This window comes from Thamnophis elegans, chromosome 6 (genome assembly GCF_009769535.1).
Source record: "Thamnophis elegans isolate rThaEle1 chromosome 6, rThaEle1.pri, whole genome shotgun sequence".
Taxonomy (NCBI): Eukaryota; Metazoa; Chordata; class Lepidosauria; order Squamata; family Colubridae; genus Thamnophis; species Thamnophis elegans.
The window spans coordinates 36,632,235-36,658,844 of record NC_045546.1 but is presented as its reverse complement, the minus strand read 5'-3'; the positions used below and the strand labels follow the sequence as shown (position 1 = coordinate 36,658,844).

General features: G+C 36.9%; 2 protein-coding genes across 2 annotated transcripts; both read right to left on the bottom strand.

Annotated features, from left to right (window-relative positions):
* CD200 (CD200 molecule) lies at positions 1–5,604 on the bottom strand. The gene is made up of 5 exons (XM_032219787.1): positions 5,544–5,604; positions 4,875–5,195; positions 1,605–1,922; positions 735–874; positions 1–105 (listed from the first exon to the last, which is right to left on the bottom strand). The coding sequence occupies exons 1-5, from the start codon at positions 5,602–5,604 to the stop codon at positions 1–3; spliced, it is 945 nt and encodes a 314-aa protein (XP_032075678.1).
* A 9,194-nt stretch (positions 5,605–14,798) lies between these two features.
* On the bottom strand, positions 14,799–22,155 carry C6H3orf52 (chromosome 6 C3orf52 homolog). Its single transcript, XM_032220095.1, has 5 exons — positions 21,922–22,155; positions 19,262–19,413; positions 18,656–18,726; positions 15,652–15,851; positions 14,799–15,150 (listed from the first exon to the last, which is right to left on the bottom strand). The coding sequence occupies exons 1-5, from the start codon at positions 21,986–21,988 to the stop codon at positions 15,143–15,145; spliced, it is 498 nt and encodes a 165-aa protein (XP_032075986.1). The 5' UTR covers positions 21,989–22,155; the 3' UTR covers positions 14,799–15,142.
* Positions 22,156–26,610: the final 4,455 nt, after the last annotated feature.

Below are 26,610 nucleotides of genomic sequence, written 5' to 3'. Positions count from 1 at the left end.
TCATGTGTCCAGAAACTTTCCTTCAGCGAGTGATTTCACAGGGGATTTTTTCTTTGTGCAGCCATTTTTTCTACATAATGTTCTTCTAGAACAAAGTGGAACGACCTGGCAGAAAAATAACACATTTTAAAGATGAATTAAGGAGAAGTTTTAGACTGTAAAATTATAATCTGTTTAGAACAGAATTTTCAGCTGAGAAAAAGCTGCTTATTGTTTATAGAACTTGAAGTACTCTGCTAATAATGCTTGGGACTTTTATGGATTGGAATCACTTCACTTGCAGATTCTATTTTTCTGCTGGCAAAATTAGCATGGAAATAGAGATTATTTTTTTTATTGCTTGTGTGAGTAGAAATGTCAATTCTACACTCAACAATTATATCATATTACCTGGTGTACCAATCAGCTACGGTATTTGTATAAAAGTTATCCTGCCTTCCTCAGTGCCTCTAAAAAGCAATATTGAAAGTCTAGATCTGCCTTTTCTTACTTGCTTCCTATTGGCTATCCTTCCTTCACCAATCTCCTTCATGAGGATCCTGGGTATATATGTAGATATATTCAGCTATATCCCCTGACTTTGTGGCTCATCTGGGTCAGCAAAATCTGTTGGTGAAATATATCGAGGACTGAAGTCGAAATTAGCTCTAATTATCTCCTACAATGTAATTGACCTTACTGTGCTGGGGCATTTAAACGTTCCATGGATACTATGGGATATATTTGAGCCTTACCCAGCATGGAAGATTTTGCTCTTTTTCTACTAGTATTTGTCTTCTTCGCCGGTATATGAAAAAGATAAATAACCCCAGGAGAAATAGGGAAACCAGTAAACAGATAGCTGCAATAACAATTCTTTGATGCTTGTATGGGGCTATAAAGAGAAAATAATAAATAAGAATTAGCTTATCAAATAATAATAAAAGATGGAATAGAAAACATCAGGTGCTCAGAGAACTGCATTAAAATCTGGCTTTATAAAAGAATCCTAGGGACATAGTTTGTACTAGATCCAGTCCATTCAGTGTTGTCAAGAGGATAACCATAATATAACATTTCTAATACAGATGATGGATCCAATTGGAGCACTAATGATATGAGTGGGAAAAGTCTAGAAATCATATACTGAGGGTTTTTTCCTAATATACTTCTACAGAAATACAATTTTTAAATGCATTCTTTACAATGAATACTTTATCTACTTGTCTAAGTCAGGGAAATGGCTTGCCTTTAGAGATGCCAATTAGAAATTCTGCAAGTTATAATCTCTAATACATCAGTAATAGAAACAAGCTGAGAAAGTAGGTTTGTTCTAAGTGGGTTTTTTGGTATTTTGTAAAATTAGCAAGTCTAGTTTAAAAAAAACCACATTTACAGAATTATAGATTTGATCAAGGAAATGACTGACATCCTTTGGGCTCACTTGTATATGCTCATAAAATAATAAGCACATGAAGAAAGTGTTTGCAAAGAAAAATAGTAGGTAACTTCTAAGACAAACTATGGTAAGACAAGAGATAAGAGAGTGGGTGCAGGAAAAGGGGAAAGGAAAAGGAAAAAAGAAAGGAAAGGAAAAGAAAGGAATTTTCTGACTTTAAACCCACCTGGTTTGCACCTTGTTATCTTGTTTTCAGGTAACGTCAACTCTTGTGAAGTGTTTAAAGATGGATGATGAATAACACAGATTACTGAATTTTCTGAGACTGTCTTGGACAAGACTTGAGTAAACGTGCTGATAACAGTTACAGTCTTATTCGGGTGCAGAATCATATGTGATTTTGGCTTTATCTGAAGAGGATTCTTCATCTTCCAGGTAATTACTGGAGTTGGTCTTCCTGTTACTGAACAGTTTATTTCTCTCATTTCTTCCTTATTTTCTGGATTTGGAACTTGTCTTACATTTATTTCAGGTTCTGTTAGAGCTTCAAAACAAATTGCACAATTAATATTTATAGCTGTGCTTTGGGAGTAAGAAAATTTCAATTATTCTTGCTTCTGATGAGTTAGATTGACATGGTATTTAGTATTAACCAAATTACTCATTTATTAAGCAACAGTAGAGAGGAGAGAGCAATAAAGGGAATGATTTCCTCATTAGCAATGGACCATTATGGTGAGAAAGAAGGGAGAGATCCTAGAAAGATACTGTATGTAGACCTGATTAGCTACCACTATCTGGTCTAGTATAGGTATAAAATAGATAGAACACATATCCAGGTAGCATGCTACATATTGAATTGCTGTTGAGTGCATATGGTCAGCAATGATTCACCTCTTTTTAGCCGAGCTGGATTAAATAGTAATACCTATAACTGATAGTTACTCACAATCATATATAGAAATTACAGAGTTCACTGCCATGAGTTGATTATGATTATTAGGTTTCCCAACCTAAACCCCACAGGATGGCAAGTGATTTGGTTGCTGCTGAAACAGGAGGGCACAGCAGCAGCAGCAGTATTGCCCAATACTGTAGGAAGATCTGTCACCTTATAGTTTGAATTAACTATCTTGTAAACTGTTGCCAAAGGGTTTCAATCCAAGCAAAGTTGTGTTAAAACAGCAAAGAATCAGGTTGCATGAATGTAGAACAGGAGCAGTTTAAGTGGATAAACTGTGGAGTTGATATGACTGATCTTCTGTTGCCCAATATTAGCCACCTCCCCACCTCCTTCCCACTATTAGCTGTTTAATTAGGAAGTTTCCAGGGATTTCAAGTAAAGATTCTTTTGATGTACTGTATACTGTAATCATGGAAATTGTCACAGAAAAGAAAGGAGAGTTTATAGTGTCTTATTGTAATAGTATGCAAAACTCCATGGCATAGCGGTATCTATTAGCTGATGTGTTGAAAAACTAGCGTAGTAAGACCTGGTTAGCACTTAGGTGGGAGACTACCAAAAGGTTTACAGCTGGAGGCTATGGTGATATATGGGGGGGGGGGGGACATCCTGAAAGAATAGCAAGCACTTCCATAAGGTTACCAGGGAAATGATATGAATATATGCCTATAACTTCGAGGAGATGAGCTGGGATGAAGAGAATCTTTACTTTTACCCTAGAATTTAAACAAACACCATCTGTTCTTGTATTGTGAAACTGCCTTATTTTGTTTATTGATGCTGCAAAAGATGCCAGAAAAGGCAAGTATCATAGATTTTTATGACTATGTTAAACAATTGTTAAATTAATTGTTATTGATTCAGAGAAGGAATGATGATTAAAATGTTATCATAATATCTATTACTTAAACCTGGCCTAAAATCTGAAGTTTTATTGGCTGATTTACACAACTAAATGTGTCCTGCAAAACATAATTACAGTTTTTATATAATTGATATAATCCCTCCTCAAAAACCCATATATTAATATTATGCTATCATATGGTGGTCCCCCAGGGAAAAATACATGAATTAAAAATTACTGAATCCTATTTTAGCCAAATATAGCCTATTATACAAAACAATTCAGATTTCTAATTCTAATCATCACCTGGATTTCTGTTATATGAGTCATCGAACATACCTGGTGTCAGTAGCTCTAAAACAGGGGTGTCAAACTCACATTGTCACGATGATGTCAGGTGACGTATCAGGACTTTTTTCCCCTTCACTAAAAAGGATGTGGGGATGGCCAGCACGTGGTGGGTATGGTCCATGGGCCAGGAGTTTGACAACCCTGCTCTAAAGGATATTATAAGCTATAGTAAACATTAGATTCAAGGAGTGTTCCTGTCTTTGTGAAATACTGTCACCAATAACCTGCAAGGGTTATCTTATAATATAATAAAATAAAATACACTACACCAAAAGGACAAAGACACCCAAACTAGCAAAATATGGAAATATGAACTTTTGGAAATGGAGCAGAAAAACATCTATGTTACTTTTATGTTGAGTAAGTGTTTAATAGAAAGTGGCATCACCCATTTCTGCTGTTCAGCAATGGTTGCCTGCCCATTCTGACAACAGGACAAGTAAGCAGTGTAGATAAATCACACAGGAAAGATGGAATGTGTTGATCAGAAGAACCAAGAGGCAAAACAACCATGTATGATAATTATCTGCTTTGATCTCTCAATAGTGATCTGCTTTGGCACAGAGGATGAACAAGCAACAAGTTCTTAGACAATAACTTTCATGCAATTCTTTCCCCCTACTAGCAAACACTTGAGCACAGGTCAGAGAAGCAGAAGATAATAGACATGGGGCAGGAAAGGTGTTAGAGATGCCTTAAAAATCAAGGTGTGAATCTGCAGGCTTTTTTTCACACAACTGATAAGAATGCAAGATAACATAGCTGAAAGAGGAACAAGATAGAAAAAGAACCAAATTCATTACAATCTCATCATGACTGGAAAAAAAAACAAAAAGGAGAGGAGGGATTGGATGAGATGGGGCAAGACAGCTTAAAACTGGGAACTGCACCTAAAACATTTAGAAATTACTGAATCACCTTATGAAGCTCATAGATATCAATGCCTTTAGGAAACCAGATACTGGAATTATACAATGCATGATACTTCACTAATCTTCATTCAGTTAAGCAATCTCTCTCTCTCTCTCTCTCTCTCTCTCTCTCTCTCTCTCTCTCTCTCTTTCTCTCTCTCTCCCCCTCCCTCCCTCCCCCCTCCCTCTCCCTTTCTCCATGTAATAAAATTTTCTTCTTTTCTGATATTACCATAGTTAATGAGATTTTCCTTAAGTCATGGAACAGAGGCAATCAACTTACACTAGTTCAGAGAAACTGTTCTCTTGTTTAGAGAAACTATTTATTGCACCCTATAAATGTTATACAACTGCTACAGGTAATGCTGCTGGCATGAAATGATCGACAATTGTTGAAGATCCAGATGATAAAACAATATAACTTACCATAGACTTTGAGACATATCTTGCCTGAAATAGGTCCTAAGGGAAATGTATTGAAGATGCAACTATAACAGCCTTCATCCTTGAATGTCACCCCATTGAAAGTGATGCCAGAAAAAGTCAAATCACTCTGGGAAAGATGGATATTGCTCTGGTTACTCAGCAGTTTAGCTCCATTAGCCTTGCTGTAAGTTGCTATGTTGGTTTGGTTTTTTTGCCAGGTGACCTGAACAATGTCATGATTTTTGGCCAACTGACAGAACAGAGTCACATTTTTTCCAGTTGTAACAGTTTGAACAGGCTCGTGAATCACTTCTGTGTCACCTGAAAAGAAAGTCCAATGTACAAAATTCTGAAGACCTTTTAAAAAATGAATTCTTAATGACAAAATAAGTTTATATCACCACATCAGCAGTATTCTGAATATTGTACTTACCCAGACTTTAAGATTATTTAATTAAGCACCCCTCCAGGTGCAGTTACAAATAGTAATAAATAAAAATAAATACATGAAATAACTCTCTAGCTTAGTAGCAGTAGCAATGAGGACATACCAGCATAGATAGGGTGTCCTGGAGGAATAGCTTTTGCATTTTAACTTGTGATAGCCATATTTGATGTTAAAGTCATGCATTAGTTTATCAGATAATCTAGCAAGCCCCAGTAACATACCACAATCTGATATTACCCTGCTGTCAATATTTTTTTTCTCTACTTTATCTGAATCTGGCATTATCATTCAATCTGTTCTGCTATCATTGGCATCATACAAGAAGAAACATTGACATTTGCTGTTGAGATTATAATATCTCAGAGAAATACCATTCAAAGTCATCTAATCACATGAATTTGTCCATAATACTAACACGCAATAAAGCTAATCAACAAGCAAATACTTGCTCTCCTCTGGCTATTTTGAATTACATTAGATTCAATCTGTTGGACCAGATGCTAGTAACTGTGGAAGTTGCAGTCCAAAATATCTGGAGAGCACCAGGTTGACTACAGCAATCTGAAAAGTTTGTCCAAAACTCACCTACAGAGTATTGAGTCCAGAGAATACAGATAACAAGGAATACAGAGATCATTTTAACTCTGTATGATGTTAAGACACTGATAAGTTATGTTTAGAGTCCTGATTTATTACAGAGAAATTAAAGAGAAGTGAAACCTATTTTTATTATTATTCTGGGAAAGTCCTTACGAAATCACATTAGGGGAATTCTGTGGCACTTGATTTTTTTATATACTCAATCCTATATTCACTTACTCTGAACCAGGACCCACAATTTTCCGCAATCTAGGATAACCTGTAGATGTACTACTATAGGGTAGTTCCAACTCGGTCATATATTTTTGGTCATTCAGTTTACTCTGAATTTCCCAATGTTTAATATAAATGGAAAGAAAACACTTGGAATCAGCTTCAAAATCCCATGTTACAAAAGAATCACTGGCCTCACTATTCCACTTCTTTCAAAGAGATGGGTTACTTAGCAATATGCTGTAAATACATGATGACTTTAGCTTACTACTAGGTATGAGGCCCATTTTTCTTTAAAACCGCAAGCTGTCAGTTGACAAGAAACTCTATAAAAAGAAAAATGTGGTTGCCTTGCTAACCACTACCTGTAATGATAAAGGTTTGTGCTGCTACTATATGAATACAAGTTCACTGGACTGAAACAAGTTAGTTCATTATAATTATATGCATTTAATGAATAATAGTTGCTTTTCAATTTCTTTAAATTTTTTGGCTTTGTTGGAATATGTATGGATCTGTGGTTTGTCACATGTTATGCAAAAAACTAAGGAATGGACTTCATTTTTTTCTGTTGTGACTATGAGCATATGAAGTTAGACATATTACTAAAGAAATCCTGGCTGAAGTTCCTGTCTTGTGACAGAAAAACTGTCACTTTAGCTGATATGTAAGTAGGTTTATTAGAAAGCCAATGTTTCAGTATCTATTGCAGTCTGTTCTCTTATACTGTTGGGAAATGATGTCATTTGTTTGGTAACGACACCCCCAGAGATGATATGGGAGAGGAACGTTTTTTTCCCACACTGCAACATGCTTGTATTTTAATTCTAGAGAACTTGTGAAAGAATGCTTATGACTTTCTGACAGGAGTTTTCTTTTGGTCTTTCCAGCCAGCAATAACCAATCCAAAGAAGACAGAAAAACGAAAGGGGAAGTTAATTTAGTGTTACCAGAACAGAAGACATGGGAAACAAAATAGTTAAAAAAAGGTAAGTTCCAGTTTGTTTCAAGGTCAATGTTTCACTTTAAGCTTGTGTCCCTACAATTACTATAATTAATGCCAAGGTCAAGTTTTCCCAGGATTGGCAAAGTGCCCAAGATTTCGCCAATTGCCAAGGTCCATGTTCTCCTATTATGAGGATTTGAAAAGTGATTTTTATAATTATATAAGTGTAGAGACTACTTTGAAAATATGTCTTACTCCTCTGCATTTTATATGGTTTGAAGTATGTTGAATTTAGTTGTTAAGGAAGGGATATCTAAAACTATAGGGAAATAAGATTCTACAGATTAGATTTTATCTGGAGAAAAGTGTTATTTTCCCTCTAATTACTAAGCAATATAATTTAAATTGTTCCATTTATTAATTTCTGGAAATTTATTTCATTTTTGCTAATATGGAAAATAAGCCTTACTCATAATAACTATGTTTCTTATGAATAACTGCTGGATAATTTTGAAAACAGACAGTCATTATTTTTATGTTCCAGCAGAAGTATGTGCCGTTTACCTATGCTTTTCACCTAGTCAATGTTGCGAATTCTACATTTGTGTGAATGACTGAATGATTGATGAATGAATGGACAAAGATGAGAAATGAGGTCCTTGATTCATCCCCTGATGTTGCCTGGGATTGAAAGTGAAACAGTTTGTTCTGGTTGATCCATGGATGGAAGATACCAGAACCATAAGCTACCCTGGGAAGTTGAAAAATGTCCCAAAACCAGACAATGGTAAGATACTTCACCATTACACACACACACACACACACACACACACACACACACACACACACGTATGATTATGTATAGGATTGCAATATAACTTACCATTTATTGTCTTAAAATGTATGTAACAACAGAATTGTGCCTTTATCAACTAGTTAAAATTAACTAATTAACTGTTATTAACTCTAGACTTTCTATCACTAGCAATGATTATCATCAGTAGGATAAAAATATGCTTATTATTTTGTAAGACTTTGAGAACCTAATCAAGGTACTGTATGTGCCTTCTAAAAATCGCAGGAAGTGTAATCATTGAAGAAAAGATAGGAGCAGATTGCACAGTAAAGTCAAAGCAGAAAGAAAGTTAGTGAACACAAAAGAGCAAATAAATTGGGTAGAATGCTGCTACTGGTTTTGTCTTGATTTTATCTGCAGAAAATTGCAGAAAGAGAAAGAAGCAATGTACTATATTTCCACCATTTTGCAATGATAAATAAAACTAACAAAGGTCAAGATAAGAGATAGTAAAGAAATCTAAAATAGTCAAAAAACAAAAGCAAACAAAAATCAAAAGGAAAATTCATAAAGAAAACATTCAGGAAACTTATAGATTCAAATATAATGTTGATTCAAACAATGAAATCATTAATACCGTGGCTGCTCAGCCCACTTTAGCTGTTTCTTTAATATTTCTATTGCAGCAAAAAACCTTGGTCTCGTTTTAGAAGAAGACATGCAGTGAGAAAAGATGTAAGTAGTCTTCTTGTTTAACTTTTTGGTTCTAGGCTTGCTTGGTAAGGGAATGTGGCTGAGGTATATACCAGCACAGGAATCTATAAAGTGAATTATTTGAAGATACTGTTGCTTGGTTAGGATTTGTAGTAGGAATTGAGAAACTCAGGTTCAATCTGCCCCAGTCATGGAAATTCAGGAAGTGATTTTGGAGCAGTACAATTTATCTTCCAGGCTAGGATAACAGTTCGTGTGCCAGCAAAGAGGGCTCTGTGTGCCATCTGTGGCAGGCGTGCCATAGGTTCGTCATCATGGCCTTACACCCTTCTGTCCTCCCTTTAAGTCAGGTCTCCTGTGTGTTTATTGCAGATTTTATGGTGCTTTCTATTTTTAACCATAAAAGAGAAATGGTTAGCTGTTACCTTCTTCTGAGAGTTTTTCATTTTTCAGTCTATAGATGTGGGTTTTCTTAAGTTATCACAGTGGTCATCTACTTACCTTTTCAAAGTCAGCAAAGTCAGCTTGGTGCTGCACCTATTGTCATCACTGTTCTTCCTTACATATTTTTGAGTGCAAGAAAAGCATAAATTGCTCGAATATAGGACAGGTTTTTCCTTGGATTTCCCATTTTATTTCCAATAAAACCTGAAAACATTTCCTTACTTTCTGATCAGGTATTCATTGAAATAAATGAATTTTAAGATTAAAAGACTGAAAAGTTATGATTTATTCATCTGAGGTCCACTCGCTGGCAAGCTTTAAACTTTCTCATTTGAACCTTTTTTCGTTTTGAATTGTTTGTTTTATTACTGTTATTACATGTTTCTAGTGTTTAATAATGGAACTGTTTTAAAAAGTCAACTTTCTTTAGGGTTCAATAAAAATTATTAGTAAGCATGGGAACAATTTTGTGAGAACAAGGGGTTTATTATGCCTCTAACCTCTGGCCTGAATCTATTTAATTGCCATTTCCAATTCAATTGGAAATTTTGTTAAGAATGGCTCATGAATTCTCATGAGTTACCATGAAGGATATTGCTCTGGATCATCCTTCTTCTAGAGAATTGATGTCTCCTTGCCTGTTCCTTACCTACTTTTCACACTGCTAGCATAGTAAAAATGTCCTAAATTGTTTTGCAGCAGCTGTTTTTACATGTTTTTACAGTCACCCCAACAGGGGTAGGCTTCAAAAATGTTAGCAAGGGGTTCTCTGCCCAATTGCTGGGTGGGCGTGGCCATGGTGGGCGTAGCCTAGTCTGCTTCCTGCACTGCGGCAGGGTGGGTGTTTTTGTTCTCGCCGGGCTCTGGAGGCTTTCCTCAAGCCTCTCCAGGCTCCAGAGGCCAGAAATGGGCCCGTTTCCAGCCTTCCCTAATATTTTTCACCCTCCCCAAGCCTCCGTGTGCGCCCTGCACTTACCTGCATCCAAAACAAACTGCATGGGGATTCCTGGGAGGAAAGGAGGGTGGGGATAGCCAGCAGTGGGATTTGGGGGTTCTCCCAAACCCCTGCGAACCCCTAGCAGCCCACCTCTGCACTCCAACTATTGTAAAGGAAAATAGAAGAGCTGGACTTTTTTTTTTTCTTCATTTTTTTTTGTTTCCTCGCTGCAGTGAATCAGCAAACTGGGATCAGGATTCTCACATTACCCATTTCTGCATCCTTTTAACTTGGTTGCATTGCTACAACTGTGAGAGAAGGGGAGGACTGTTATAAAAAATGACCACAGAGATGTCTAAACAATACCTTCCTAGGACTCTATTACCAACGGCAGAGGCGGCTGTTAAAACCTGTATCTACTGAATCCAGCAGCCATTTGGACAACAAACTGTTGTCAACAATGAGTTCTGGGATTGAAGCCCAGGATTCAACAGAATAATTTAATGACATCAGATAACTGATTCCTTCACCCTGTGACTCAATTAGATTTGGTGTGTGAGCAATACTTTTGAGGCTCATATTCTAGGAAGAAAAAGGATATTCAGCCACACTTTTAATGGCAGTTGTACATATTAAAATGCCCAAACCTGGAACTGCTGTTGTTTTTCAAATTTAAAGCATAATGAAACTAATTATCTGGACTATGAAGATTTGTACACATTTAGCTTACAATTTTTTTTACATTTATTTTGATTGGCTTTAGTTTTACATTAATTAACATTAACCAAGTCTAGATCTAACTAATATTTGTGTTTTAATTACTTGACTAGCCAATCTAAAGATTATACTGAAAGAACTGTAATTAGATAATAAACCTAGTTACAGGTTATTAACCAAATTAAGAATAGTAATTAAATTAATGTGTAGGAAACATATGTATTATTAGAGCTCTAATATGGAAAAAATAACATTAATCTCTTTTTATCAGGACAACACTTTTTACAAAATACCAGACAGCCATTCTGAATTACATTATACTACTATTGACTTTGCAGAAAGTGCCAGTAACAACATAAATGCGTCAAGCACTATGACTGATTATGATGATATCATCGTTATTTCCAAAACAATGACATCTGCCGGCCAGCAAGACAGCAATGATTATGATGATGTACTAATAAATTAGGAGTTGCTTTACGTATATTGTCTGCTTAGTGTTGTTTTCTTTGGAAAAGCCTGTCAAACTGGCGGCCTACAGGCCACGCCCACCTAGGCTACGCAAAGGCAAAAAACACTGTAATACGTCAAAATATGGCCCGCAATGCGAGTTTGACACCCCTGGTATACAGTACTGATGTTTGCATTGTGAGATATATATGTGTATGTACAGTCAATAATGTTCTCTCTCAAACTGTTAGAGCAGTTTCTAGGATCTTCAATATTTCATGGTGTTCTGTGCTGAGATTCATACTGTCTCAAAGTCCTGGTCTAATCAGGCTATCCTTTGGTATCTACCAGACCATCTGAATCAGTCCAAACAACAGCCTTCACATGGAGAATATAACCACACCAACTGCACAGTGAGTTATTAATACAAAATGCTCAATATTGAACAGCAACTATTTGCCAGGCTTTCAGTTGTAGGGAAATCTGGGAGAGGTGATACTTTACCCACCAGATCTCTGGTCATCACGGGGATAAAGAGTTGTCTTTCCCCATGTCTTCTGTGACCTCATTCAGTTCTGATCTATCAGAACCCATCAATTATCTAGAAAAACAGTTGGTAGGTACTGAGTTTAGATATATGGTGAAGGAGGATTTCTTTAGAATGCTAAACCTATTGTTAGTTAAGTCACCCAGAGTTACTGTGTGGCAACTAGGCAGCTAATAAAATTTTACAATTTAAATAAATAAAAGCCTTTTTCCCCAGAAATGATGAGGAACTGGCAGTTATCATGTGAAATGAAAAATAATTATCCCCCAGCACTGAGTAAACATTGTTAGTTGAGCTATTTTTATGTACAGCTCGGTACTCCAGATCTATATTCAAAAGCAGTGAGGACATAGATCTTTTAGAAGACCATTAAACCCAGATTTAAAATCAACCCAAATCTTATGATAGATACTGTATTTGTGGATGTGTAGTGTTTGGTGAAGGTGATCTCCGTTATTCTTCCAGCCGCTGTCAACACTTTTGTGCAGAGGGGAATTGACAGAATCACCCATTTCCCCTATCACTCCTTCAACCCTGGCAGAATTTAGGAGACATACACTTTGCCTGCAGAATCAGAGCATTGGTGGGTAAAGATCCATACTTTACTGGACAGCGTTAACCTGTTACAGCTGCTCACAATCAGGTAACCAAGATGCAGATTCAAAGTAGCATATTTATTGCAATGAGCAAAGGGTTAGGTTACAGAATCCTGAAAATAAGATATGTTTATTTTGATCCTCATCTATCAAGGATCACATTAAGATGGAGCCTCAAAATTATTGGGGGGGGGGGGGGCAGATGGGGAGGAACAGTAATTGCCAACTTCCATAAAAATGTCCTGTCTTCCTATTCTGGAAAGTTTTGCAACGTTCATTTTCATTATTGGCAACAGGGGTTGCCACAAAGAAGAGGGAGTCAAACTATTCTCCAAGGCACCTGAGTGTAGAACAAGAAGCAATGGGTGGAAACTAATCAAGGAGAGAAGCAACTTAGAACTGAGGAGAAATTTCCTGACAGTTAGAACAATTAATCAGTGGAACAGCTTGCCTCCAGAAGTTGTGAATGCCCCAACACTGGAAGTTTTTAAGATGTTGGATAGCCATTTATCTGAAACCGTATAGGGTTTCCTGCCTAGGCAGGGGGTTGGACTAGAAGACCTCCAAGGTCCCTTCCAACTCTGCTATTGTATTTTGTACTTTTTTGTATTATTCTTAGGCTCAGGGAAATCCATCACAAACAACCTCCACCATCCCTTGGATCATGTTGGGGTGGAGGACTGTCTATTGAAGCAGGATAACTTCACTTACTTTAGCAGGGAGCTTCTGCCATTTCACAGATGAATAGTAACACCAGTGCTTGATATTCTGAGTAGGGAAGGATTGACCAATAAAATTGGCCAGAGTTTGGAGGTACTTTTCAGGTTCTCAATTAGAATTGTTGCATATAATAAGTGTGCCCTTGAATTGAAAATGCAGCTCTTGAAAATGCAGATTGTTTCAGCCAAGGGGGTTACTTACTTAGCTTACAGGAGGTGGTGAAGAGAGGAGTTAGCATTTGTTTCACCTGTTGCAATAGAAGGAAAGCCCCCATTCTGAAGAATTTGCACTGAAAGGAAATTCCCACCTATGGAAATCCACCCAGAGTAAAATGTTTGCTTTGAAAGAAAATGTGTCCATAGCTTTACTGAATAAAGGTTCAAAGTTTACTTTATTTACTTGAGGAAATATAAGAGAGAACTAAAGTAAAAGCAAACACAGATATACAAAACCAGTTACAAAACCAGATACAAACATAAGACCCGAATAGAAAGAGAACCCAGTTTCTCAGCAGCAATTAATGTTGTCATCCAAAGATTTCCAGACTGATATAACAGAGTCATGAAGACAGGCTTTATATCACTTCCCAGCAATAGCTGGGAAAAGTCACACAACGTTGGGAACAGCAAGAGAAACATGAATACAAAATACATGACTGTCGAAGGAAAAAAAATCAAGGAATATTCATGCAATTGGGGAAACCATTAGGCCATTTTTTCCCCTTTGGCACAGAGAACTTAAACTATTAACATCTTCAGATGCAAGGATGGTGGGATTGCTGTGGACACCTAATCTTACTTTTGAGGACCTAAATCTTGCAATGCTAACAACAACTTTTGCAGAGTCAATCTGATGAGTATATGGAATGTGGAATCTTCCCTTAGAGATACTGTTTGTAGTTTGTGGACATGCCTATGGTAGATTGAACCATAAACCCAGACTGAGAGATTTTGGCAATGTTCAGTAATGCACACCCAAGGTAGGAGGGTAATTTGCCCTTTTCTAGGAATACTGAATTTGGTTACAGTGTTACTTGTTTAGGAGACAACCACTACGCCTTATAATTTTTCCTATGTATCTTTCAGTTTCAAATAGTTCAGAATGCAGGAGCAAAACTCAATTTTAACTAATGACTTTTCCTATTTTCCTATTTTTATATGAAAAGTTAAAATAGCATTTGATTTTTAAAAAGTTGCTACGTAAAAAAATCAAAGTATATTTTATATTTCAATGAAAATTTTTTTCAAAGATACAGTTGTTACCAAAATGTCATCTAAGATTCAAAAGCAAAACTGGCATATCTTTCAATTCTAACAGAAGGCTTTATTTGTTTCAGACTTTAAATATTTGCACATATTGCATACAATCATATTTATATTGCTGAATTAGGGAGTTTTCACTTTTAAAAAATTGCAAACAAAGCTCTTAATTGTTAACATTAATAGGAAGAAGATAAAAAAGGTCTTTCCAAAGAAAAAATGACTTGTTCCTAATAATCTGTCTGATACAAACAATTCAGAATTATATAACTTAAAGATAGCTATATTTCCTAGGGAATTACCATTTTCTTCATTCAAAAGAAATTGGAATTACTGTAAAATGTATACAAATGAAAGTAAAACTGACAGATTGGTCCATTCCTACTGTATTTTATTCGTTAGAATTAGTGTGACTAGTAATCAATTTTGTTATTAATTATTAAATCCAACATTTTCAAAGTGACATAACAAAAATATTGTAACAAAAATAATAAGCAATAATAAAAGCAATATTTCAATATAATTGTAGGTGTTTTTGGTTTTTTTCTTTAAATACACTTTTTTGTAGATTTCAGAAAAATTAAGAAAATGTGCTTCTTATTATTTCACCAAAAAGGAGTCTTTAAACTGAATAGGATTTTACTTATCTGAGATCTGGAACATTTGTCCTCTTATCAAAATTGTTGCTTCAGTTTCTGGTACTATATTATGCTCTGATTGCTGTTCAAGGGGTTTATACTGTTGTTCTAAATTTGAATTTGTAAGTGTGCATTTGTCATATTTTTCTGCTGTTGCAATATAAAAAATTCATAAGAAGATCAGAGGAGTCCTTCAAGTCACTCTTGAAATCTGCATTCAGTTCTTCCTCCCGTATTGATGGTTTATGTTACTTTAAAAAAAAAAGATAAGCATTCCAAAAGTATGAAAAAGGAAACACTTCTAAAATTATTTATTATTAATACTTTTATATCATGTAATTACTTCCAATCCAGATATATTTATATATGTATACCAGTTGTTACATAAATGTTAGGTATAGATCCTTAACACTAACATAAAACTATCTCAGGTTTATAAAATATTATTTAGCAATTATAGCCATTAAAGAGAACAAATTAGGATATTGTTTGATATATCTGGAATTCATTTTGAAGTATGCCCATGTATTTTTAAGAGTCGCAAATATCAGCATTTGAAAGCTTAGTTATAGATATGAATGCCAGGATGGGAACTGATTGTCTCATTGTTTAAAACCAGTTACCAAGCTCGGAGGACCAAATGTATAGTTACTAGGATGTTGGGCAAGAGGTCATGAATTAGCAGAGTAAATGTCCTTTAATTTCTCTCAAAAAAGAACATGAACTTATTATCCACTTTCTTAAGCACTTACATTTTATTGTAACAGAAGATGGGTCAAGTATTATATCTGTACATTCAGGTATATCCAAGTCAGAGAAGTTTTGCTTGTCATATATATTTTGTCTTAAAATATTCATTACAAACTCTTTACTCATTCTATACTTCATGAAGTCAGCACTCTCAGGTGGCACCAAGAATTGCAAGTTGTATGATGCTGTATTGTTTTCTCTACTGAAGGAATAATAGGAAGTGAGAATGAAATGCCAAATGGTTAGAAAACAATGGAAGAGAATACTTGTAGCTCAGGTTTGAAGTATGGGGTTCTTAGTCTCCTCCGAACTTGGTTGTTTTCTTGCAAACATTTCATTACCAAGCTAGGCAATTTCAGCATAATGATGTTACCTCATTTGGTAATGAAATGTCTCATGCTGCTTAGTTTGGTAATGAAACACCTGCAAAAAAAACAAGCAATCTCAGACATCACCAAGGACCACAGAATTATAAAACAATTCCACCATAATGTTTCTAAGGTTTTCACTTACCATGTTTTAAGTGTTTTTAAAAATATGTTGCTATATGTCCCACTAGGTAACATAGACTAAGAATCAATGTCACAGGGAAGCTAAGACTATTTTAATTGACAGTGGCTATAATAACAGAATATCACAAGTCTGATTGTGTCATGCTTCCTCCCCTTCTTTATATGTGTAAATTAGGGAGATGTCTCAGCCACTTACTTTTGCTTACTGCTTGGTTTTGGCTTAAAATATGTTCTTCTTTCACCACTTAACTAATGGATTTGGTTTATGTCTGTCAAAGTCATTTTCCTTACGCTCCACATCTGGTGCTACTGTTACCAATGTATAGTATGTCTCTGGAAAATGGACGCATTTCATTTATACAAGATGTGAAATTTGATCTCAGAAACTTCAAACAGCCTGATTCTTACAGTAGCTTCCAATAACAATTATTTTTAACACCAAAACTCAACATTTTTGTTTACTGGAGCATGGTCAAAAGGAGGTCTAGTAGGGTAGGCCTGCAACAGTGGTGGGTTCTGGATCCCGTTGCAACTGCAATGCTCCAGCTGTTTGGCGGATCGTAGCACAGGCGCCTTGTGTGCCATGCGTGGAAGCGCCGAAGAGCTCAAATACAGGTAAGTAGCTCGGGCGAGTGGGTGGGCCCTCTGGAGTTTATACCTGAACGGTACCCGGTGCTCCAGGCAGGCACCGCTATACCCATACCGGTGCGTACTGTCTGCAACCTACCACCGGCCTGCAAGTTTGAAGTCTTTCAGATCCAGACCCTCTGACATATTATTTCAGAATCAAAGGGCCTGTAGTTCTGCATGAACCAAAGCATTTTCTCACAATCATGGCTTCAAATAATATCTAATAGGTGCCATATCTGAAACAAATATATGTTGTATTCCTTCTCACTATATAAGTAGGATAGAAATGCTTAAAAACATTGCCTAATTTATTTCTTGAAGGAGCAACTTAGCAGGACGTTGGATTCTTTAAATCTTTTATATTGGAGAAACTTCAATTTCAGGGTTCGGTCTTGTCCCCCCTACTTTTTAACATCTACATGAAACCGCTGGGCGAGATCATTCGGCGGCACGGGATAAAATACCACCAGTATGCGGACGATACTCAGTTGTATCTGTCTGCCCCGTGCCAACTCAATGAAGCGGTGGACGTGATGAACCAGGGCCTTGAAGCTGTTAGGGACTGGATGAGGGCTAACAAGCTTGTGCTCAACCCAGATAAGACCGAGTGGCTGTTGTGTTTCCCTCCCACTAATTCGGCAAGTATTCCATCCCTCAGGCTGGGGGGGTCAAATATTACGCCCCTCAGACAGGGTCCGCAACTTGGGAGTCCTCCTGGACCCACAGCTGACTTTTGAACACCATTTGTCAGCTGTGACCAGGGGGGCATTTGCCCAGGTTCGCCTAGTGCACCAGTTGCGCCCCCTACCTGAACCGGGAGGCTCTCACAACAGTCACTCGTGCCCTTGTGACCTCTAGGCTGGAGTACTGCAATGTGCTCTACATGGGGCTGCCCTTGAAGAGTATTCGGCGACTTCAGCTAGTCCAGAATGCGGCCGCGCAAGCGATTGTGGGTGCACCTCGCTTCACCCGCATAACACCTATCCTCCGCGAGCTGCACTGGCTAGCAGTCGATCTCCGGGTACGCTTCAAGGTGCTACTTGTCACCTACAAAGCCCTTCATGGTAGTGGATCTGGGTACTTGAGAGACCGCCTACTGCCAATTACCTCTACCCGACCAATTAGATCCCATAGATTAGGCCTCCTCCGAATCCCATCTGCCGGTCAATGTCGACTGGCAACTACGCGGAGGAGAGCCTTCTCGGTGGCAGCTCCGACCCTATGGAACGATCTCCCCGTGGAGATTCGTACCCTCACCACCCTCCAGACCTTCCGCACAGCCCTTAAAATCTGGCTATCCCATCAGGCCTGGGGTTAAAGACTGTAACCCACCCGAATAGTATGAATGTTGTGCTTTTAATGATGTACTGTCCTATGTGTTCATTGTTTGTTTCCCCCCCTTTTCGAGTTGTAAGCCGCCCTGAGTCCCCCTAGGGAAAAGGGCGGCATATAAATAAATTACTCATACTCATACTCATACTCATACTTATTCAGATTGTTCAGTTAAAAGGTAAAAAAAAGACCAAACAAGTTCAATAACCATAAAAACTGCTGGAGTTCTTTACAATTTATAATATTCATGTAGAATACTATGATTGACTTTAGTCATGAACAGGATACAATTGGGGATAGACTGCATCATTTTAATATATTATGTGTTCTGAAATTATGGTATGGCTGAAATAAAATGCTTATTAGCATAAATAATAAGTGCATTTCAACATACCATAAACTGCATAGACAGTCCTTATTCTTTCATTCCATATTTTCTTTACTTTCCCCAGCCCGCACATAATTACCAAGAGAAAATTCCTAACCCTAAAATTGCATAATTAAACATGTGGGGTTTTGTCACCCTTCCTACCTGAAGGAAATAACTTCAGATGAGATAAAATATCTTCCCAATGCAGGTGAGTAACTGTATACATCCTTAAGCTTGAGAGAGAAAAAACACTAATCATCATCAGTTAGACAATATGGAAGGAATCCTCTCATTTGATTTGCAATTAACTTTTGTCTATGTATATTTTTAATTAATTTGAAAATCTAGTTTTTACTTTTTTATTTACTAGACTAAAACCTGATTTTTCTTTTCTAAGGCAAAAATTCACTTGGCTATTGCATGTGACTCTCCAGCAGAATGCTACAAAAGGATGCTAGGTATTCTTATTAAGAGCTTCAGCTTCTTAATAAGTAAAATGATATTCTCCCTTATATACCATAAGTGTCTTATACTCAAAGGGCAAACATTTCTAACCCAAAAATATTACATTTCTAGCCTACAGATAAGTCTTAGCTGTCTAACAATAGAAAAGAATCTGTTTTAATAGTGAAAGAAAATACTGAAGGGAAGAAAAAAACTACTCTGTATACAGTATCTCTGATGATAAGTCTAGGGAGAGTCCATTCCATCAATGTTTTTACTTTACAACCATCCTAAGGCAGTTCTACAAGGCTAGAAAGAACTTACCCTTTTATTAAGATTTTTAGCAAACACATCATATGCAGACTCTGAGAGATTAGGGTTTGGACATTTAATGTTTACTATTCCAGAGAAATTGTGCTGTTTACCACTTGCAATTAACTCAGGATCCCAATATTCATCTTCATCTATGTGAACCACTAAAATAGCAAAAGGAAATAAAATTAGTTATTATTCAGGCACATAGTCTAAATATGTCTATAGAAATTCAAGAGTCTTATTTCATCTAGATCAGAAGTCAACATTTTTTTGTAGTTGGAATTTGGAGAACAAGTAAAATTGCCATGTAGAGTACACCTTGCCCATCGTCTAAATAATTAGTAACTGGATAAGAAGCTACTATAGATAATAACTGCTATTGTCTCTTTTCATAGAACCAGGACTTCTAAAACTCTTCCCAGTGCATTCATCAATACTGTCCATGATAGTGGGTTTGGTATTAAAGAGGTTAAACCAAAGTTGGGTTAGACTTTTTAAAAGTCTTCAATGTAACTTAACTTATCTGACTTCAGAATGAATTGAAAGGTATTCCTGGTGTGCTTAGCTGTTTCCCATTACCTTTCCCACTTCCTGTCTTGGAATGATCCTATTTATATTTCCGCTCCTTTTTGCTTGCTACCCCTTCTCATTTGCATATATTTCATAATCTGGGTTCTTGATTTGCATTGGGTTCCCCCACTCAAGATTTCACACATTCTTGGATGTATTTAAGGATTTGAAAACCTTATTCTTGTTCTGTAAAGGTGATTGGTGGAAGTGGTTGTGAACAGATACCAATGATTTTGGGACTTCTATATTGTAAAAATAGTCTGTAAAGCTAGTTTATACATAAGTAGGTTTATGTTTTTATGATTGGACAATATTATTTTATTATAATTTAAAATATATTATTGTATTATGGCTGAGGGAAGGCAACATGGTTGGTCAGTGGTTGAGACACTGGGCTTGTCGGCTGGAAAGACGGCAGCCCAGGTTCAAGACCTGAGTGCCAGGTGACAGAGTAAATTCCTGTTCCTGTCCACCTAGCAGTTCAAAAGCATGCGAGTAGATAAATAAGTACCACTTCAGTGGGAAGATAACAGCACTCAATGAGATGATGCTGGCCACATGACCACGGAAATGTCTCAGAAAGCACTGACTCAGTGGCCTTGAAACGGAGATGAGACTGCTCTCTATAGCTCACATACTCTATACTCTGATTAGCAGAGTAAAATGGGAGGGATTCCTTTGCCTTTACTTTATTATGGCTGGACTGTGTTCTGTTGAGGTGTGGGTTTTAAATGAAAAATAGATTTTTAATGAGTAAGAAACTTCTTCTCTTTTCTGGTTTTATCAATAATGATTTTATCTTATAGGATATATTACAAAATGATGGGAGAGCTGAGAATAGAACTTGATCTCCCAGCAAATAATGAGTAACTTAATAAATTCTTAAAGCAATTGGCAACCATGGCTCAGTTTAATGTTAATAAAAATAGATAGGGTGGTATTAGACTGTTTTTTCATATATACACATGCATATGAACACACATGCAATATATATTCATTTTAAAATTTGTTTTGCCTTTTAAACCTCTTTCAAAATAATCATTTTTACTTCAATCTTTGCGCTAGTGTTACTTTATGTATGGATGTGTGTTCTTTTCTCTTTGTTATTGCTTTTATTGTTGTTTTACTTAATTAAGGAAAGTTTGTATTTTATGCTTGGATAATATATGTCACTATTAGAAAAAGAAAATACCTAATAAAGTGTATTCCTTTTTTAATCCCAATGTCCTATGAACATCAGTAAAATTTAATCTTTTGCCAGAGCAGGACACCCCAACCAAATTAAGAAAACCATCCCCAAACATATTGATAGGTTATGAGCTATCAGCTTATTTAAATGTAAATCAAAGGGCCTAGAACCATGATGATGAACCTATGGCACAAGTGTGGCACGCACACGGTATCGCCAGCTGCTCTTCTGGTTTCTGATGTGCGCATGCCAGCCGTGTGCATGTACACACTCGCTACATGGTCTTCGGGTTTCTGGCACTCCGGCACACGCAAAGATCAGCTGGCTGGTGCGCATGCGCATGCTGGAAACCAAAGACCAGATGGCCACAAGCACGCACACACACAGGCGTGCATTCTGGTTTGGGCACTTGGTGCCGAAAAGGTTCACCATCATTGGCCTAGAAGAACCTATAGGTTGGTTCTACCGAAGAACGTTTTTCTCAGCAGACAAACCCCTTTATTTAAACAGCACTTAAACCACTTAACTGTTTCCAAATTCCAAGAACCATTAATAAGATGCTTCAATGTTCTCCTACAGCAATTTTGGATAGCCAATACAAAAAGTTCCCCATGAATTGAGGACTATGCACCTGCAGACAAGGGCTGATTGAAATTACAGTATAGCTCATCTCCTGCTACACTATACCTTCTAGAAGAAACTTACAGTATAATATTTCTTATGGTCAAGCATCTAGGGAATTCTGATGTTTTCTATGTAGATCTGCTGTTATCATATAGCTATCATTCAATCTCTTTAAGGGTAGATAGTTTTCTTATATTGCCTGTAAAATTAGGCAAATATTTACTATCCATTAACAAATCCACCACCAATTATATATTTTTAATGTATTATTAAAGTGTTTACAAACCTGAATACAAAATTAAACTTAAAGCAATCACAAAGATCAACACTAAAAAAACAGATGTTAGAACCATCCAGAGTTTGCATTTCCAAAAAATAATTGAAGAAAGTGATTTTAAGCTGCTTGTCTCCTAAAGACACAAGGAATTAGAAAACAAAAAAGCATGTTATATTCTTAAGTATAAAACATTCAAACAGACATACTCAATAATCTTGAAGGAACAAAGAAATGTGTCTTTCACTACAGCATTGTTCCACATGTTTGAACACATCTTTGGTGACCGATATGACCTCCAATGTTTTAACCCAAGGTTTTAATCAGCACTTCCTAGTTCCTTAATAAAGGAACCTGGGGTATTTTGATATGCAAAGTAAGCACAGTACTACTCAAATACATTTCCCCCCCAATAAGGAACATTATGATTTAGGGACTAAGAAAATGTATCATATTAAGTCAGATAATTACTCCACTCAGCTCCATATGATCAAGGATGACTAGAAACAGTTTTTTCAGTTTCAACGAACAGAAATGATAACATGCATCAAACAGGATTTGGAAAAAAATTAAAAACAAGACATACAGCTTTATGGAAAACCAGAAGAAAAAGGGAAAAGAGAGAAAATATAATTAAAAATAAAAAAGAGGCATCCCAACTTCAGCTCTAATAAGCCATAGGAATCAAGCTAGACTACTAACTCTCTGAGCGACCTGGCATTGGCTTATCTAATCCAACATTTAATACTAATCCTACTCTAGGCAATTTTCTTTTTACTCCTTGGAAATAAGTAAAAATCAGCAGCAGTCAGTTTGGACAATAAGAGGTGTAATACAAATAAAAAAATCTTGCAACTTTTGAAAAATGTGTCGGAGGGACTCATACAATTTCATCTTTTTCAGTGAGATAGCTATAAAGGCCCTAAGAATGAGAATGTATTTTATTTCGTTAATTTATTTGACACCCCCCCATACCTTTATTACTTTATAAGATGATGTACATATCTAATACTCCTTCCACCTCCTATTTTCCCAACAACTCTGTGAGATGGGTTGGGCTGAGAGAGAGTGAATGGCCCAAAGTCACCCAGCTGGCTTTCAAGCCTGAGGTAGGACTAAAACTCACACCCTGTTTCTTTTTAGGCTGGCACCTGCTTTAGAACCAGGATCACATATTCCTTAAGCTTATGGCTTGAAGCAGCTAAAGAGCCTGAAGTAAAAGTCCTGACTCTTGTCTTGCAGTTTTCTGGTAACTTTGGGCCAGTTGCCCATTCTCAGCCTGCCTACCTTATAGGGTTAGACTTCTAAGATAAAACAAGGGGAAACTGCCTGTGAAGCCTCTTCGAACCTTCAGGAAAAAAGGGGGATAGACATTGAAAATAGTCATCTCATCTTTCTAAGCCTATAACGTAAAATGATTACTATTATGACAGATGTAGGAAAGAACTAGAATAATTGCTTGTCTTCTGGCTTACTGGAAGATGGACAGGACCACACAGTCCGACACAGTTAAAATGCCAGAGCTCAGAAAAGCGCCCCTTGTTAGCAAAAATGTGCATTGTTTTACTAGCGAAATAAATACACAGCCTCTGATTACAAGTGAAAGAAACGCCTAACATAAGCAGTCACGGTGATAATGTGATAAGCTGCATCGATACCGCACATAGAGACGGAGTTGACTCATTCACTTCTTGTTTTACCCCCAGTAGATTTCCTAACTCCTCCCCCCCTCCCCAATTGCATTAGAATTACTGCAAAGTTCCCAGGTTTAATAACTCCGACTAATTTCCTTCTTGCGCTAAACGGGACGCTGATCAAGTGATTCCTGTTTTCACACCCTGGGAACAAAACAAAACATTTCCCGAAACCGAAAGAAGTGAAGCATGCGGTGGCTTACCGCGGCGGCGGCGGCGCGAGGGGCTTCTTCCTGCAGAAGCTCGCTTTCTTCCCCCCTTTCTTCATCTTTTCGCCTTAACTCAATGCCCGGTTGATTTTGCGCGGGAACGAGACCATTCACTGTGCTCATGGCTGACTTAGTTTTGCAAAGGCAAAGGCAACGGGGAAATAACTTGCATTCCCTTTACACGTCCAGACTCGATTGCGCTGATAGAGAAAGTGGAAGACGAAAACAAAAGCAAAAGCTCCAGTGTTGCCATGAATAAGGATGATTTTTATAATAAAACGAATAAAACGAGCCAATGTCTGATAAATGTTTTCCAAGATGCCTGTAAAAAAAAAAAATATCAATAAGGGAAGAAGGACGCTCTCCTTCTTTCTATCGAGTCCAAAAAACAACCTTTGGTTCCAAAGTTGCAAGACTGACTTCCGGTTCGACCGCCTTCTATACAGCAGGTACTTTAATTGAAACAAGTCTTTTTTAGTGGAGTGACAAACGAAAAGGTTATGCCTTTGCTAGGCTAAAACAAAATCACTAAAAAGGAATAATTTTAGTATTAGAAATACAAACTTAGAAGCAAAGATCAATGGACTGCAGCCTAAAAGTAGACAAATTCAGGCCCAAAGGCGTTTCCTCCCCTCCCCAAAGTCAACTGGACTTCCCTGATTTTTTCCTTGAAAACGTTTGGCTTCTCATCAAAAAGTGTTTCCTCAGATCTGACTGAATGGTAGGGAAGGAAGAATTATCACTCAGAGTGATGATTTCCAATCATCTGGTCATTAACACTCTGAGAATCCTTAGTTGGTTCTATATAAAACCTTCTGTTCCCCACCAATTCTCAATTTAATGTGTTCTTTTTCCCCTAACGAGGATATGAAATTCTACACCAACTTTTATTAATTGATTCCGTACATTTATGTCACACAGTTTCTTAAACTCGATGGCACTTGCTTGCGAAGCCATGCATGAGTTTGGCTAAAGTCCTATGGACAATTACTTGGAAGAAAGTTCTCTTAAATTCATTGGATTTACAATCAATCAGTCAGACCAAAATTATGGGTTTCGTGGGAAGATCTAGTTGTTACAAACATCAATGGCAAAATTGGGAAAAATAAAATTGAATACCATCTATTAAATGTATTGGTGCAATTTTACAAGATTCCAGAGTTCGACGGGAACAAATTAGAGCCATTTCTATCAAAGCTAATAGTGCTAGGCAATTTTTAAAAATCTAAATTGTGGAGATGAGTAGCTACCGCCATGAAGACTTTTAAAGCTAAAACTATATCCCAAATAATGTACTGTGTATCGACTTGGACCTATTTTGATTCAAACTCCTTGGATATTGTTCATTCTTCCTCATTTCAAGTTGTATTTTGAATGCTTTAATCTGCATGGAAACAAGTATGATTCACTGGAAGTGAGTTTCTGTATTTGCTAACCCTCCTTTTACCTTCAGTTTTTGTTTTCCCCTGGTTCATTGGCTCTATCAATTCCCTTTGATGGCTTTGCATTAAGCTGTAAATATCTAAGCAGACCTGTGTTATTACAGCCTTTCTATCAACTTTCTGTTGCCTCTAGGCTCATAGGTTTATAGGAAGAAAAATATGAAATTTGTCAAATCTGTGGTCCACTTTCCAGTCTGAGTTTCAGTTTGGAAACTATTATACACTCAAGGTAGTTAGTTATTCAACCTTACTCCTTCACTACATTGTACAGCTTTATCAGCAATACTTAATAGGAGACGTAATGGAACCAATTCCCTGAGAGATGTTGTCTTTATGGTCAGAATATTTCAAGATTTTTTTGAATATATTTTTCCATTTTATTTATTAAATTTAAATACCAACCATCTTATTACCCAAAGGGACTCTATGTTTTCCTATTGCCTTTTCTATGTCAATTTACATGTAAACATACTGTTACCCCTTCATAACAATACATATATTTATAATTAAGGAAATGTTGTTCTCACAAATTGAAACAAATTGAAAACTATCAAGACCAAGCTATTATTTCCAAATTGGGGTTTGGGATGTTAACTGACATCAGTGGGTTAGTTGCTGAATATTTTTTTAAATAGCTGTAGTATGTTGGTTATTCTTGTCCCCTGTTTTCTCTCTCTCTCTCTCTCTCTCTCTCTCTCTCTCTCTCTCTCTCTCTCTCTCCCTCCCTCCCTCCCTCCCTCCCTCCCTCCCTCTCTCTCTCTCTCTCAACTTTATTGATTGAATGGTTTTTTAAAAAACTTGTTTAGCCACCCAGAGTCAAATTTGGAAGGTGGATGGGCATATAAATGATTGAAATAGAGATACACTAGAAGTGAATCTTTTTTCTCATTAGGGAACAGTCATTCATATTGACCAGCTTCTAGATGGCAATTAAAGTCAGGGCAAGTCTAACCACTAAGGAAAGACTGTTCCCTATTAAAGAGAGGAAGGGGAGTGGGGAGGGAGGGAAGAGAGAGAGAGAAAGAGAGACAGAGACAGAGAGACAGACAAATGTTGATTGTGGTTTTCAGAAAGTGGACCTCTAAAAATTTTGGCACCTGATCAACCAAACATTTCAGATTATATTTAGAAACATAAGTGTATGATATACAGTTGTTATCTATTCCTGGTATGTAATGCAGGCAACTTCATTTTATCCCAACTGTAGGTTCTGGGATGCCTTTGAAGGTAGCACATTTCAGTAGTCTAACCAGGTACGCATGAGACCATGAGAGTTACTTTTGCAAAATATTCCTATTGATACAGTAGATCTGCCACTTTTGATACATATTTATATGGAAATGTAGTTGGAACTTT